This window comes from Hemitrygon akajei, chromosome 14, assembly GCF_048418815.1.
Source record: "Hemitrygon akajei chromosome 14, sHemAka1.3, whole genome shotgun sequence".
Classification (NCBI taxonomy): domain Eukaryota; kingdom Metazoa; phylum Chordata; class Chondrichthyes; order Myliobatiformes; family Dasyatidae; genus Hemitrygon; species Hemitrygon akajei.
Window position 1 is genome coordinate 12,842,738 of NC_133137.1, and position 16,704 is coordinate 12,859,441.

At 39.0% G+C, this 16,704-nt stretch overlaps 1 protein-coding gene across 3 annotated transcripts in view; it reads left to right on the top strand.

Moving 5' to 3' along the window:
- The first annotated feature begins 4,383 nt into the window (after positions 1 to 4,383).
- tbx5a (T-box transcription factor 5a) overlaps positions 4,384 to 16,704 on the top strand; it is a 68,317-nt gene continuing 55,996 nt past the window's right edge. For 2 of the 3 annotated variants that reach the window (XM_073065479.1, XM_073065476.1), the window contains exons 1-8: positions 4,384 to 4,503; positions 6,869 to 7,063; positions 7,392 to 7,486; positions 8,876 to 8,995; positions 9,449 to 9,596; positions 11,386 to 11,538; positions 14,465 to 14,556; positions 15,613 to 15,836. In XM_073065479.1, the coding sequence (XP_072921580.1) occupies positions 6,914 to 7,063; positions 7,392 to 7,486; positions 8,876 to 8,995; positions 9,449 to 9,596; positions 11,386 to 11,538; positions 14,465 to 14,556; positions 15,613 to 15,836 (982 nt within the window). In that variant the 5' untranslated portion in view covers positions 4,384 to 4,503; positions 6,869 to 6,913. The remainder of the gene's footprint in view (positions 4,504 to 6,868; positions 7,064 to 7,391; positions 7,487 to 8,875; positions 8,996 to 9,448; positions 9,597 to 11,385; positions 11,539 to 14,464; positions 14,557 to 15,612; positions 15,837 to 16,704) is intronic. The other variant, XM_073065477.1, reaches the window with a different exon arrangement.

The window sequence follows — 16,704 nt, forward strand, 5'->3', positions numbered from 1 at the left end:
TAATATATGAATCAAGCAGGTTAGTGTTTCAGATCACTAACTACCGACATTGATAACAAAGAATACAGACTGCTTTACAGTTGCCAATTTAAAGATTTTTAAATAGCACTTCATTTAGAAACATGCCAGTTTAAACAACAGCGAACCTTTGAAAGGAAAATAAATCTAACATTGAAATCCATACTGGCTAATTTCACTTCCCTTTCTTGCATGTGTTGTTGTGAATTGGGATAATTGGAGGGAGCAGCACCTATGAAATCTGACATCACATAAGATTCTGCTGCTCCTAAAATTACAGGAGATTTTTTTTCACATCTAAACTCCACCTCGCATTGAGCCGTATCTTTGCGACAAGTGCTCGGAGACTCAATGATACAAAAATACAATTGATAGCTTTGCGCTCTTTATCATGCGAGGCCCTTAAAGAATAAAATCACCGACATATAATGGTTTTGTATCTTGAGACAACTGCAGTACATGGAATCTGTCATTATTTATTCGGGTCGATTCATAGAATATAACATGCGAATCTTTTCTGACCCATTCTAGGCTGCATCTAATTTCTGGGCCTTATTTCTATAAGAAATGTTGTTTCAAAGCAAAATGAAACAATAGTTTATAGGTGAGGGAAATCTACGGTAAAAGCCTTCCGAAAATTATTCAGTAATATAACTGAGGCACCCTTATTTCTGTCTCACCTTTCTCCATCTGTAAAACTTCTAAAAACTAATGTGTGCTGTGCAGACTTACAACTGGAAATAAGCCTGGGCACGTATTAAATTGAATTGGGAGCCTGCCGTTGTTAAACCTAATAACCAGACAAATTCCCATGATGCATTTGCAGCCAAAACAACGGAGTAGTAAAACAGGTCCCCGCCTGTTACTAAAAAAACTGAACAAAACAATTTTACGCGGTTAAAAGATGATTGCAATGACATTTTGTTTTACAAAATATTGAAAATTTAATTTACTGAATTCCGTTAACACTAAAAGACCATAGATTTTACCTGTTATTTCTATGTACACAAGTTAATCATGTCATGTTGCAAGCATTATTTTGCTCCATTACATTATTGGAGAATTCAATTGTTTCCATATTGTTTCAACGACAAAATTTATGATTCTATCGCGCAACTTACAGAGAGGCCTAATAATTTAATTTAAATGTTTGACTGCCGTTCTCACACACATTAAGCGACTATGTCTTTTAAAAAAAAGGAGTAAGGATTTGCAGCTAAAATACATTTTTTTGTTAAAATTTGTCTCCAAACGTTACGCATATTCAAACAGAAATAAACATGTATGTTTTAGAGGGCGTTATTATTAGCTTTTTAATAAACATTGCACGTCGGCCGGTTTGCACTCACCTCACGCTCTTGCCAATCATGAGAGCCAATATCATTTCCTAAATACAGAACCTTTGGGTCACTGGTGCTTTTAGCAACCCCAAACCTGTTCCACTCAGAGTAACCTTCACACTTATTTAATTGGTATTGCATATGCGTTATTAGGTGTGCCAGCAGTACAACGTCACCAGAAGAAGTGCTAGATTTTTTTTGCAGTTGGGCAATGCTAACGATTTTATCTCAATTTCTTTTAACTACGTTCGTGGATAAGACATTAAAACAAACACTAGGGATAAATGTTTCCCAAGCTCTCTCTTTTGATTCTTTGAATGAGCAGGTTATCGGTCACTATATATAGCACCAGCACTTATCACTGAAATGTATGTGCATTCATTTTGGTTAATAACACAATTCTAGCAGTCGAGCGCCGGCTTTCATTCTGAACAGAAATCTGTTTCATAAAAATGCTTAACTTATTCCAGCATCTAATCATTTCAAACCTTAAATAACTTCAACACATGCCTTATTGGATTTTAAACCCTCTGTGCTTTTGAACATTGTCCGATTTACAGAATTTTCATTGCATTTGACGGGGATGATTTTGATTCGAGTTAACACTCCACTGTAGTTGCAGTCAACCAACACAAAAAAAGTCTGTTTGCGTGTTAGTGACGTTGGCGACTTCTATAGGTGAATGGCTAATGATACCGCCGATATTCTCGCGGCATTCTTTATCTATTCGCGAATGACTAGTAAAATCTCTATTAATAAATTCGCTCAAGTTATTGAAGTGGTTTAATACGAAAGTAACGGGACGCTGTGGTCACTCTAGCCCGAAGTATTCTTGGCGCTGAATCAACCCCTTTTAAAAAAATACATAGGGAACAAAAGCCTGCAATTATGATCTCAAGATACAAGAAAGCTATTGTTTTATTTCAATGATTACGGAAAATATTACATATTCTGGGTAGGTACAAAACTTCCGATGTGATAATGTATTGGACCGGAGCTGGGTGGAATGTCTTATTCGACACACGCTACAGTGAGTGTTACCACTGTTCTTACTATGAAATTTGCAGAGGTATTATCACTGATTTAAAACCCAAACGTGGCAATACGCCATTTGTGTTATTTTGTAAAGACACGGTAATCAGCTGCAAATAGCGAAATGTGAATTCATATAAATCCCTTTCATAACATCCTGGCGACGTTACCAAAGCTCAGCTAGCCTGAGCAATATAAAAATATTAAATACTTGAACGAAATGTTCGGCACCGTCTAAAATGGCATTTCAATGCCTTGATATTAAGCAGATTAATTATGATATAAAGTATCAGTTTAAATATCGTTGTCAAAATATTGGGAAGGAAAATGGAAAACATAATTGGTTTCATTCCACGCACTTCTTCGTTAGCATCTTATGCTGTAGTTATATCTATCTATCTATCTATCTATCTATCTATCTATATATATATATATATGTATAAAACTAGAGAGAGAGAGAGAAAGAGAGAGAGAGAGAGAGAGAGAGAGAGAGAGAGAGAGAGAGAGAGAGAGAGTACACGTAGTCGAAATTCTGATGATTTGAGCCAGAGATTTGCTTAATTTCAAATAAGTATTTGAATTTCTGTGTTATTGTATGTCCGAAAATATATTGCACTTTTCCCAAGAGTGAGCCGCACAGTCATGGCTACTCGATATTGCTAACCTTCTAATGCATGATGCAAAGACAGTGAAATACTCTGATATGATTTTCCTCTATCGAAAGTTTCGATTTAGAAAATAAATTTGTACTTGTCAATATATTGTGCATAGCAATGCGGTGCATCAGAGGAAACTTTATTAATCTATAATTTACTCTGAAAGCCTCAGAGGGGTGTATATTTCACTGAAATGCAAAATGTATTTGATGCTGCATACTGAATTATCAGGAGACGTAAGAACACTTACATAGGGCCCTATCCTTATCAAGAATACAGTTTCACACTGGCTCACTTCAGAGTGCAGAATGCAAGAGAATGGGATTTAGCAGTCATGATCTATTCAACTGCACTCGAAAGACACACACACACACACACACACACACACATTTAAATAAGTTAAATTAAGCGTTACAGACTTAAATGGCTTTTGTTAGTTTCACTCCATGTGAACTGTCTGTATTTGAATTTGTTATCGCAATAACAATTTAAGTGCGTTCATAACTTCTAGATTTTAAATCACAGACTGAAAAAAAATACTACAAACAATCCTCCCCCTCTTCTGATATAAACAAATAGAAAACGCAAAAGTACTCCGTACTGTGTCTCAATACTTGCTTCTTCAGACAGGCTTGTAACTTTCTTGATTTCTGCTTCTCCCATCTGGATAACGTCATGGTGAACTCCGAAGTTATCTACAACCTAAAAGGGGAATCGGATTTGCATTTCAAGGCACTCAGTTTTTTTTCCCTTCCCGGAGAGATCTTTGGGTCTAGTCTGTAGTCAAAAGATTTTTTTCTGGTTCGCGTGGTGCTGGAGTGAGTGAGTGTGTGTGTGTGTGTGTGTGTGTGTGTGTGTGTGTGTGTGTGTGTGTGTGTGTGTGTGTGTGTGTGTGTGTGTGTGTGTGTGTGTGTGTGTTTGTGTGTGTGTGCGCGCGCGCGCGCTTTTTGGTTAAAAAGAGGACCAAGATGGATGGTGAGGTGCTCAAGTTTCATCGTGTCTTTGTGCTGTGTTTGAGCTGCCAGGATGCTGGGGGGTCTGCGATGAGCCTCTGTGTGTGGATCAGCGCTGGTTGGACAGGCGCTCAGCACTTCGAGCGCACGAAGGGCTCCCCACGTCACTCCAGTCAGCGCGCTCTTCTGGATGTGCACGCAATTCCTATATTACACACACAGCACCCACCAAATCAACCTTATGGGGGAACTGCTTTCCCACTCGTGCTCTGCACGCCAAGTTTCTTGTGCCTAGATACCCAAAGCACTACGACAAGGCCTTATCTTTTTTTTCTCTCTCAAGATTCCTCTTGCACGTCCGGCAACCTGGAAGTGTTTGGAGAAGTGCAATACCTCTGGCGATCTATGGATTGTTCAGCCTGGGATGTGTTCTGTGCCTAACCAGAGAAGACAGCGACTGAGAAGGATTGTATCAATACTCTTTCATTGTGGATAGATCTGAAGGTACGTTGTTATTTCTTCCTCGACTCAAGTTTCATTCTTGGTGCTTTGCTGTTCCGCTTGCATGAATGTTTTGTGCAGTGCCTATGTGCAAGCTGAAGTCGCGATTTATTTAAGTATCTTATCAGTAAATAACGGGGCCTGTGCGGAAAATAAACCAAGAGGGGGGCATTTCGGGTTCTTTCCGATTGCTGTCGCAAGTCCTTTTGAAATGCAAAGAGCTGGAGATCCAGTGACTGGTGATATTTCAATGTGTGCAAAAAATACAACCAACGATGACACTGACCACTATGAGTGCATGTTTACATAGACAAGCACTGTATCGCGGCCTATCTTTACAGACACATCGCTTTCCTCTGATCCGCCAGTCCTCTTGAGTTTTTTACACCAAATTTCACAAATACTAATCCTAGTAAAAGTGGAACAGTTTAGCATCGAAGTAGCGACTTCTTGCAGTTTGCAAGTCTGTAGTGAGGATTTATTATTTCTGGCATTTTTTCTGTAAAACCGCCTAATATTGCCGGAAGCACTTTCTTTTCGCTTTCCTCTCGATTGAGAATCTCGGCGAACAATATTTATCCCGAAATCAGTAACTTATTGTACTGGAATTGGAACTAAGAAACATATTAATGACATGTTCATTTAGATATTGATCACATGAAAATAACTATACATTATTGAAACTTAGCAAAAATGCAATGTGTCAGTGCAGTGGTTCCCTTCGGAATGGGGTTCGTTATCCCCATTTCCTTCATAATTTTCCTATAAAATACCCTGAAACGTATTACGAGTAAAATATCGCCCTTCTTGCCAAAAAGTGTAAATATATTTCAACACGCATGACTTTCTGTGAAATAGCCAATGCATTCTCATTCAAATAACACTTTGAAAGATTATGCCTTATCTTCACATAAATATGTTTTACAAGCTCAGTCCGTCGATTATCGGTGCACACTCTGTGTTTCATGATTGGCGTGAATTATTTATAATAGTATTCCAGTGCCTAAAATGCATGGCCAATTAAGTACCCAGTCAAAAGACCCGTGAGTAAAATAATTTACTATATTAAAACAAAATATAAACGTGAAAATAAAATAAGCGGATTTTACAATTTGGAATCTAAATATTAAGGAGAATTGTGGTTGTGTAAAATCTTCTCAGTTCAACCTGCTTCAGAAACTGTTCCTTTGTGTAAACAATTGATAAATTAAATATTAGCGTTACGAGCCGGCGACATATAATTTTAATGCACAAAACTATTATGAACCCATTAGTTGCCTCGTAGCCAGGATAAACAGGACTTAAATTATTTTTGCGTTGTAATCTTCTTCGTCGCTGATCGTTAGTGCATTTTAAATAGAGGCCTAGTTTAATTGGGGATGACATGGACCCATACAACACAAATGTATATTTAATTTGTGCTTTTTCTTATGAAATATGTTGACATACTCTTCAACCAATCTGGCTGAAACGCTAGAGAAATACTTTGTAGGTATTTTGTGTCCCATTTGTGTTGTGAACTATGGTTATTATATTTGTATCTCAAATTGCTGGAGATGATATTTATTACGCCGAGATGTGATGAAGTTAACTGGGCTCTTGATGAAGTAGCTAGCAGTATTTAAGTAATGCAGTATCTGACTCAAATTTTTACCCCACGTCAGATCTAAAATCATACGATAAAATAGTTAACTGGTGCTATGGTGACAGTTCTGGGAGGCTGGGATATTTTGAAGTTTCGAACCTAAGAACTCTTCCCCATTGCCAAGGCTGGGATCAGCTGTAGAATATTTAATTTTCTGTAGGTCACACGCTTTTGAAAACTGCTCATTATTGACACGATCATGTGCTCAGTCCTTTCCGAAGTCTGAGCGTGCGTATAGTGAGTGACCAAAAGTGCTCACTCGAGTCAATTAAACAATAGTCATCGTCATACCACGGTGAGACCTCGGGCTAATGTCGAAAGCTGCCGACCCTTCAACGGGGCAATGGACCCAATGGTATAACGCCGAAACACGGGTCTACAAAGTCGAGGAAATGTAATTGCTGCGTATACTCCAATCAAACGGTTGCTCAAAAGCAGCCTGGAACCTTATCTCTATTACTCTTTCCAGAAGTCCAGACGAATTTCGTGTATACCTCATTTATCTTTCCGAGTCAGCTAAGATTGGCATTGTGGTTTTATCCTTAATATTCCATAACTTAATATAAAAGGCCTACATTATGCAACAGTGCAAATAGCTTGTTATTTCAGAAGCTATCCACTCTCCCCATTTATCCTTCTTTTTATTTATTTTTTGTGTGTATTTACCAAGAGAGAACTGTGCTGTATGATTGTCGTTTTACCTTGTTAACAATTAAATCACAGTATTCGGGGTTTCGTGCCTCTTTTGCAAGAATCGTGCGGCGAAATATGGCGGAGACTGAAGAAGGCTTTGGGCTGCCAGCAACAACACACGGCGAGCCCGAGCCCAAGGAACATTCTTCTGAAAATAAGCAGGACAGTCTGCTCGGCGCGGCCAGCAAACCTCACTCCCCACAACAAGCAACATATAGTCAACAGGTTGGTCTCAGACACCCTTACGCTAACAAAACCATTATGCCGTGCAACATAATAAGTGTGCGTTATTGCTTAACATGGTTAACAACTAGGTGTTACATGTAAATGTCTGTAAATGCATCTGACACCTTTCTTAGTGCTAGTATACACAGCGCTTGATTGGTTGTTACATGCTGTTGGGCCATCGCTTAGAATATCTCTGATTTCAAATTGAGGGGATCATTGAGGGGAAACGATTGCATTGATTAGTTATATGACACTTATTGTGTTGATATTGCAATTCTAATTATGCGTATTTATTAATTATAATTTCAACTTTTTCCACTTCTAGGGTATGGAGGGAATTAAAGTTTATTTACACGAGCGAGAATTATGGTTAAAATTTCACGAAGTCGGGACAGAAATGATCATTACTAAAGCGGGAAGGTAAAGGAAAACAAATTTACCCAAATGAAATGCTACAATAATTACAGTTGCTACTTAAATTCGTCATCATCTTCACAGTTTGGCTCTTACTTACATGCAGTTATGAATATGTATTTGATCAACCAAAGTTCCTGGTGACAGAACTTTCCCTGTTCTACAAAATCTGTTCGTCCCAAAGGGAAACTCTTAAGTGGCTCTAAAGAGGCCAATATAATAAATAATATAGATAATAACTAATAATATAGATAATAACTTCAATGCTCATCGTTAAACGCACTCAGATTAATCAATTTTTCATAAAGAATATTTCAAGTGACTTTTGATAGTAAAACCAATCAATCTTGAAGTAACGAGAAAAATATATTTTATGAAATATGTATCTTCCACGAATGCACACATTTTAACTTAATTTAATTATCGGTCTTCTTGTAAGAACTATAGTAAAATGTTAGATCACTTATAAACTGACGCGATAAGCTACTTTAAATGCTAGAATTAATAAATTATACTAATTACATGAACTCATCTGCTGCCCGCTACATTCGCTTTTAATTAATTTAAAGTTCGGCCAGCTTACTTTCCCACATCTATTTGATATTATATTTGAGTAAGATGCTAAATAATTTGGGGGATTGAGTCAGAAACGCAGGACGTTCAATTTAAGATCCCTTAAAAGACCCGAGCCGCACAGTGCTTGCTTTCCCATTCTGCCTTCACAACATTTCTTTTTGCATGCAGACGTGTTCCCTCGTGGGCTTTCAATTTCATCCCACTTGCGCCGAACAAGTGATGAATATTTATAAAGATCTGCATATATTCAAGCTGTTATTCGATAATTTGGCGAGACAATACATACAGTTTTTCCATTTAAAAAGCTTTTTGCCTAAACCCCCTACCCCCACCCCCGTGCGACTTCTTAATGGCTGAAAAAGCTTCGGATTATTTCCCGAAATATATTATAAACACGTTTCGCGTTCACAAACAGCTATTTTGATACAAAGAGATGAAATATTATGCAGGTTACAAATTAGGCCATGATCGAAGCCATATTGCCTATATTACTTATTGCATTAACGCTGCCTTTCTAACCTCGGCTGTCTTAATACCTGTTTACTATGCACATGAATTACAGATCATGTTTGCTCAAGTTGCAAAATCAGCATTCCCTTTATTTTGTACAAAATGAAGCTATGCATCAGTATAGCTATGCATCCTGAAAAAGAATTTCAGGACGTATATTGTATACATTTCTCTGACATTAGATGTACCTTTTGAGTAAATATTGGGCAAGACCTCCAGCGACATATATCATCAATGAAAGTGGTTACTATTTTCTGTAGTAAATTTTTGCCAATTTATCACTCCTCCACGCTTCTCGTTTTACTTCAGGCGCATGTTTCCTAGTTACAAAGTGAAGGTGACCGGGTTAAATCCGAAGACAAAATACATCCTTCTAATGGATATCGTGCCGGCGGATGATCACCGTTACAAATTCGCTGATAATAAATGGCAAGTGCTACGTACTGTTCGGTTATCCGGTTCACTAGTAAGGGAAGCCGTATGCTAGTTGGTATGAACAGATTAGGATTGGCGCGGTAATGGAGGTGAGAAGGATTAGCCTTTCAAAAACGTGACATGCTGTTACACGGGTCGGAAGTGGCACGGACATGGTCTGCAAAGGAGGCCGTGTGAGGGCAAATGAACGCCTGCTAAATGGCTCGTAAGATTTAATTCAGACAAGCACCGGGGGTTTAAAATCAGGCATTTGGATCGTTTCACTTGCTAGCAGCGATTCTGCAATGTAAATTCGGGGTTTGGTTTCAACATGTATAACATATTCACTGAGAGCAACACCTGTTTTATCGTTGTCAATGCGCTTTGTGTGCTCTACGTCTAGACTGGACTGATGTAGGAGTTTAGCTCCAATGAATCTGAACATTTTCCATGCTTTGTTTTCTCAAGGTCTGTGACGGGGAAGGCAGAGCCCGCAATGCCGGGCAGGCTCTACGTTCATCCAGATTCACCTGCTACTGGGGCTCATTGGATGAGACAGTTGGTCTCCTTCCAAAAGCTGAAACTTACCAATAACCACCTGGACCCCTTCGGACACGTAAGTGCGCTGAGCTCATTTTATTTGAAGTCTCTTTCTTTCCACTAAGTAGCTGAACTCTTAATTATCTTCAAAACTTGCCCAATCTTAATAGAAGTGCACACATCAACATTGCATTGGACGCTAACAAGGAAAGCTCAATCCTGCCAAGCTGCTTGCCGTTCACACCGAAGGGAAATGTGACGGATTTAACTGGCGTTGGTTTGCGAAGGATTAAGCAGAGAGTTGCAGGGTGATGGAACTGTATAGAACATTTGGTGTAACATGAATAACTGTTGTTGGTTTTCTCATGTTGCTATACATCCTAGAAGTGGACATTAACAGGGTTACTATTTCAACTGCGGCATTGGGCCAAATAGTGTACGTGTGTGTGTTTTTTTTAAAGCGACGCACCAGGAATGCCATGGATTGCAAACACGATTTGAGAATGGAACCTTTCACTTCACCTGAAATTAATGGTCCCGAACACATATTGCCTCATTCTGCTGTAGTGCATTATGGGACATGGGGAGGTCTCCCTTAACATAAACAATATGAGTATTATGAGAGAAGGCACACGCGTTCATTCCCCTGCTTTTGCCCATCCAGACTTTCGAATACAACTGATGTAACTATCATTTTATTATAAAGAGTGGTCCAAACTTATTCTCCGTAAGTTTCAGGGCTCTAATGAAATCCTTTTGATCTTCCTCCTATGCTATTTGTTGTAAAAATGAGCGCCGTTGCTTTATTGGATGAATTAAACGTAATTTTAAAATAAATAATCCCATCTCTGCTGTCCTGTATTATTTGCGAGGTTTGCCAAGAGATAAGAATTAACATTAGAAAATGGAGCTAAAAGCACAAACTGAAAACTCAAATGTTAACAGTTTTATTTAAGCTTCATAATATTCTTCTACCAGAATAGTAAGCCGGGGTTTCCAGACATTAAGCACTTCGTTGGTTAATGGTAGTCTTGGAAACTGCCGGGCAGTGGATGGGAGCCCGATGAAACCCATCTTCCCTACTGTGAAAAGGCGGCGATTGCAAAAATCTACCTAAACAAACGAATAGAAACGCAACAATGAAAACTACGTTTAACAAATTGCTGGATGTAACCAGTACTGGTAGCCTCTCAACTAAGCGGGACGTAATGAAATTAAAAATCATTAGATCTTTCACCAGTGATGTTTAGGGCTTACGAGACTGTCAAAGCAATTGAACTAAGCCTGGGGGATGAGAGGGACTCCAAGAAGGGATGATTTGGAGGGTATGCCATTGCGGGACAAGCAGCGTCTTTCTGTCGCCAGATTCGCTCGAAACCCTTCCCCCCGCCCCCTCCCCACCAACAATCTTGGCGATCTTGGAATAATTGCAGGAGTCCCTCGGAAAGTCATTTTCGTATTACCAGATGCTTGAAAAGTTTTAAATCACATTTTATAATCAAAGACAGCGTCTCCTTTTGAGGGGTTGGCTGTTCATGGAAGGGGTTTAGGAAATTGGGTGTTTTCCAAAACAGAATCACAGCCATTCTGAGCATTTATCCAGAATGCCAGCATTACCCAGCGTTATCTGGAACAAGTTGCCATTGGGGTGAGAGTTACTGTAGAAGTAGATGACGGAAAACCATGACGAGCTTTCCATTGGCTTTTAACTACAGAGGCGACAGCCCCCACCCCCCTTTTCCTTTCCTCATCCCGCGCCTTTGACGTGCAGTTTCCTGTTACCGCAATTGCCCAAATTGACAAATTGCTTAATTTAGATCAATAATTTGGATCCAAATTTAACTGCGCTTATTTTCTTTCGTTAGATTATCCTAAATTCGATGCACAAGTACCAGCCCAGGCTCCATATCGTAAAGGCTGACGAGAATAACGGATTTGGCTCGAAAAACACCGCATTCTGTACCCATGTTTTCTCTGAAACTGCCTTTATCGCTGTGACGTCGTACCAAAACCATAAGGTGAGGATTTTGTGAGAACCTGATCCATTCTCCCACTCTCACCCCTGTAATCCGACTTTTCAATTTCCACTCACTGTTTGTAAAGAGAAGAGACATCTAGGCTCATGGTATAACTAGGCCGGAGTGGATTCAGTCCACAGCGCTGGACAGATCACAGTCTGGGGCACAGTGCAAACGGACGCGACGCCTTGTATCTATACTGTAAGAATTTTGTTCACAACCATTAAATGTTTAAATATTGCCCATTTACGTGATGTGATCTTTGCATAATTGGCCAGGGTCTATGAAAAAAATGACTAAAACTGAGGTGATGTGTTTGCAGAAACACCCCAGCCCTTCTTGGTTGTTTTACTAGATGCAAATTAATTGCATAATTATATATCGAATAATTTCTACTTTTGTTTCAGACGTTTAGCATTTGCGATTAACGTCCTTTAAAAATTTCTGTTAGGATTTTTTTTGTGAGCATTATACGCGGATACTTCAATAACTCGCCACCTATGAAAAGTTTAGACTAATTTTTAATTTCCGCCTTTAGTGAAATAACGCCATTTGGGGAATTAGTTGAGGATTAAAGTTTCAGAGATCAACAATCACTCTGGCGGATGTCATTGAAAGATCTGAAGAGGGAGAGCAAGATATTTTTATAGCTCCATTCAATTGCGTTACCCGCCCGTTTAAACAATTGACGGGCAAACATGTTCTGCCGCAGCACTCATTCCAGGAAAAGGTCGAAGCTTGGGGTAGGAATCCATTTAACTTTCCAACCGCAATCAAAGTAAAAACCTCACCTGCAGTTCACCAATTGCAAAACGGAACTGACATTTATCATGCTTAATGAAAAAAGTTTGCGTTTCCTTGAAATGCCTCCAAGTGCAAGTTTTGTAGTATTAGTTTTTGGTTTTACCTTAAAGAGACCAATATTCTTCATTGGATTGTAAAATATCTCAGGGAAACGTGATTTTAAAACAAAAGAGACTTTGTTTAAATTGAGGGTATGGATTCGAGGATTTTACTCGCTTCGTAGCAAGAAGATAATAATTGCAATTTAGGTGCCCAGAAGCCCACAATTTTAAATTCATTCAAAACGGGGTACAAGTTGCATCAGGTTGTAACAACAAAAAAAAACAGGTTAGGTTATTCGGCTGACAAAGAAATTATTTTTAACTGCCTACACTCTTGCTTAAGCGTTTAGTTCCTTAGCAGAACACATTTTTTTTACTTAGTTTGGCATGATTTTCCCACGACTGAGCACGCATCAGAAGAGTTACTTAAAATTGCACACAGTGCATTTGCTTCCTCAAAAATTCTCCTCAAAATTCCTCAAAAATGGATAACAAAATATTGTGAAAAGTATAAATAAAATTTAGCTTCTATGATGTGTCTTTAAAAGTAACTTTGGTTTTCCTGTAGAAATACCATTTAATCATCAATATGTCGGTAACAAGAATTTAAAGTTGAGATTAATCGTACGTTCAGCGAAAGTATCGCAAAACAAGCTATTAGAAATATTGAAAATAACGACGTGTTATGAAGAAATAACACGAAAACAAGAAAAGTACATGTACTGAGACATGAAATGCAGAGTTTTTGTTATAAGATGGATGCTTAAAATCAAATAGTGCAGCTGATTAATAAAAGGAAAGCTAGTTGTTTGGCTTGTATTACTGCAAATAATAACTGCATAAACTGAGCAGTGTATTTCAACCCTGGTATGTTGTGACTTCGTTGGGCTTTGCCTTGTGATTCCTTAATGCAATGACGCCCCTACTTCACTCCTCCGACTAACCTATTTAATCAAGTAGCAAATTCGGTGTTAGGCTGACGTGTATTACTTGCATGCTACTTGCAAGTCGTGGAGCCACTGACGGGACCCACGCGGGAAAATATTATCTAAAGCTAAATGCAACGAATGTTCGAAGGGGGGCATTTCAGAATTTCCAATACAATTTGCTTTGACGTCGACTTAAAGCAAGTTTTAATACTAACGTGTCCCTTTACAGCTTTGCCCAAAGTATTCTCTGCAAGTTATTTAGTTGTGTGAAACGCTGGCCCTACATTTTCCCAGCGGTGGAGATAATTATCGCGAGGTAACTGTCCTTAATCATTTGCGCCTTATCCATTTGCCATTGCAATACTGAAAGTCAAGTTCTATATATCTTCATTTTCAGTCGGACCTGGTTAATGGGATGCTGGCCAGGGCTACCGATACACCAGCAATACCTGGCACTGACCGGGTCCAGAGCCGGCCCTAGTCAAGTTAGCAGGCCGTAATGGTCACCCAGCTAAACCTCAAAAAAAGGTGAAGAGAGCAGCGAGAACTTGTGGCTTGGAATTCATGCGTTCTGAACTAATAGCAGATTATTATAACAAACTTTCCAAGAAGTTTCTGCCTCTTTTAACTTGGTTAACAATTGTTCGTCAAGGAAATCCAATTCAAAGGTTTTGAGATTCCCTTTCCAATTGCTGGTTTCTATGGCCATAGGATTACCAGGCGATACTGACACTTCCAAATCAATGTGAAAACTGGCCCACCTCGCAGACGGCCAAAACCGATTGTAAGCTGTGCATTGAGCCTTTAGTTTTACACAACTTAGTGATGGATTACACAAAGTTACACATGTTTGCGCCGAGGTCTGTTGAATACACTTCCTGCACGAGAATATCTGTTAAATGTTGGGAAAGTACCAGTAAAAACTCCTACCCTCCTTAAATGCGAAAAACGTTGCACAGTGCATTAAGGAAGTTTTAAAATTTCTAAACAAAACAAAGTTCAGATACGCATGTATAATTCTTGTCTCATATCAGCAGGCTTGTTAGCATTGTCATTATTTTCACAGGGGATGTTTAATTGGGGGCTCCATTTGAAACTACTTTATGTTGAAATGCTGTAAGAAACTCAACGTCATTTTAATTTCTAATTTAGATTACCCAACTTAAAATAGAAAATAACCCATTTGCAAAGGGATTTCGTGGAAGCGATGATATGGAGTTGCACCGAATGTCTCGGATGCAAAGGTAACTTGCGCGCACACTCTGGATTGCATGTAATGGACAAAATGCCAAAATATATGTTGTCCAGGATGCTATATAAATAAATTATTAAATTTCACGCTTTTACTTTCAGTCAAACCCATTCCTGTTCAGTACCATGCCAGCTTTGTTCTACTGGGGATTCTTGGGTTGTTCACACGCAAACGCTTCCTCACTGTGCTGACCAAATCTTTTGCGAGGATATCCTTGTGAACAGGGAAAAAAAAACTTGCACTTTCTTGGCGCCTAAGAACGCGCCAAAGTCCTTTCCAGCCTATAGAGCCTATTTAAAGTATAGCCGCAATTGTAGAGTAGGGCATAAAATATATTTGTTGCAAACCCGGCATTGTGGACAGACCACAATTAAGGACATTTTAAAAAATATTAGAATCTTCCTTAATTATTTTGTATTAATAGCCCAACTTTGTACACAGAGCTTGTACATCATAAGACTCATTTTTCAAAGTTGGTCACACTTGGCCTTTAGACAGCAATACATTGGGTCAGATTTTCCAAGTGCTGATTGATCCAAGATTCCTTTATTCAAAAATTGAAATCAGGCACCCGCCAACCCTGGCCAATGAACGCATGCCTTAAAATAACAGCTTGAAGTAAGCATTCGTTGAACATGATTAACCCATTGTTTGGGCCATAAACAAGAAAGCAAGATTTTCCTAAAGCAACGTTATGTACCATCAAGAGGCCATTCAGCTCATTGTGCGCGTGGGAAAGATTCCTAGGGTGACATCTGTGCACTTTTTCACAGCCTTTATTAGAATTGACAGAGTAACGGGTAACAGAGGGGGAATCACAGAATAATATCAAAAACAGTTAGATTTTCAAAGCCTGCAAGAATGTTTTGAAATGGCACATGAAGTTTAACTCTTCGGGTCGCAGTCTCAACTATACGTATAGTTTTAACACATATTGTAACCTCAATTACAACAAAGATTGTGCTCCATGTAAGCGGGATAATATTGAGGTACAGAATATTATCCTAGTTTGAATGTTAATGCATCCACTTTTGTAATATGCTTACAGTAAAGAATACCCCGTGGTTCCCAGGAGCACGGTCAGGCAACGTGTGGGGTCCGCTGCCAATCAGTTCAGTGGGGAGGTACGAGTGTTGCCCGTGTCCAGCAACCTGAGCTCCCAGTACCAATGTGAGAACGGTGTTTCCAGTTCATCTCAAGAGCTGCTCCCTCCCAATCCATATTCACTCTCCCAGGAACAGAGTCCGCTCTATCATTGCAACAAAAGGAAAGGTAAGGAACAGCATTCTCCAACCCTTCTGTGTATTTTATTGTGCGCTCTCATAACGCTGTGAGCGTCCTGTCAGAATCATCTTCAAATGTTATAGTGAAAAGGTAGATAGTAGTAAATGCTAGAATTGGGAAGGAAATATTTTCTAGTTCCAATAATATTGCTAGCACAACACTTTGCAGTATCCTATTTTCGAGGAATCAGCAGATGTAAAAAAATAAACTGACAAGTAGACGTCCACCTCAAGTGTTCCCACTGAGAGATCTGAACTGTCCCTTCTGTGGGTGGCTTCTCTAAATAACCTGTTATCTGTTCCGCTTGAGTGTCAAAAAATAAACAACTCTTGGGGCTACAGTGGCGAGATGGAATGCTGTGATATTAAACGAGCATGTGACCTTCCCAGTCTCAGCTCCACCTCACACAGTCTCGGCTTCTAAAGACCCTTTCCTCCCTTTTTAAAATCAACATTTCATTGCATGGAAGGCAAGAACTAACTATTGTGGAGAAGTAAGTTATCAGAGATATGCCTTAAGGAACATGTTGAGGAACAGAACCCGTGACAAAAACAGATGTTAAGTATTTAGGATTATTTGGATTGGCTTTATAATCTAATTGAAATAATAAGTTGAGAATTGCTAATGTATACATGTTGGAACTTGGAGGTAGCAAGAACTAGGAAACTGCTTGATAAGGCCGTGATAAAGAGAAAAAAAACATTTGCCTCAATAGAGAACTTTCTTCAATTTCAGTATGTTTCTAAATACATAACAGCCAATGAAGTATGGTCGCTGCTGTAACAAAGGAAATATATGCAAACATGCACTATTGTCCAGATAATCATCTCATCTGGTAACATTTATTGAGGCCTCA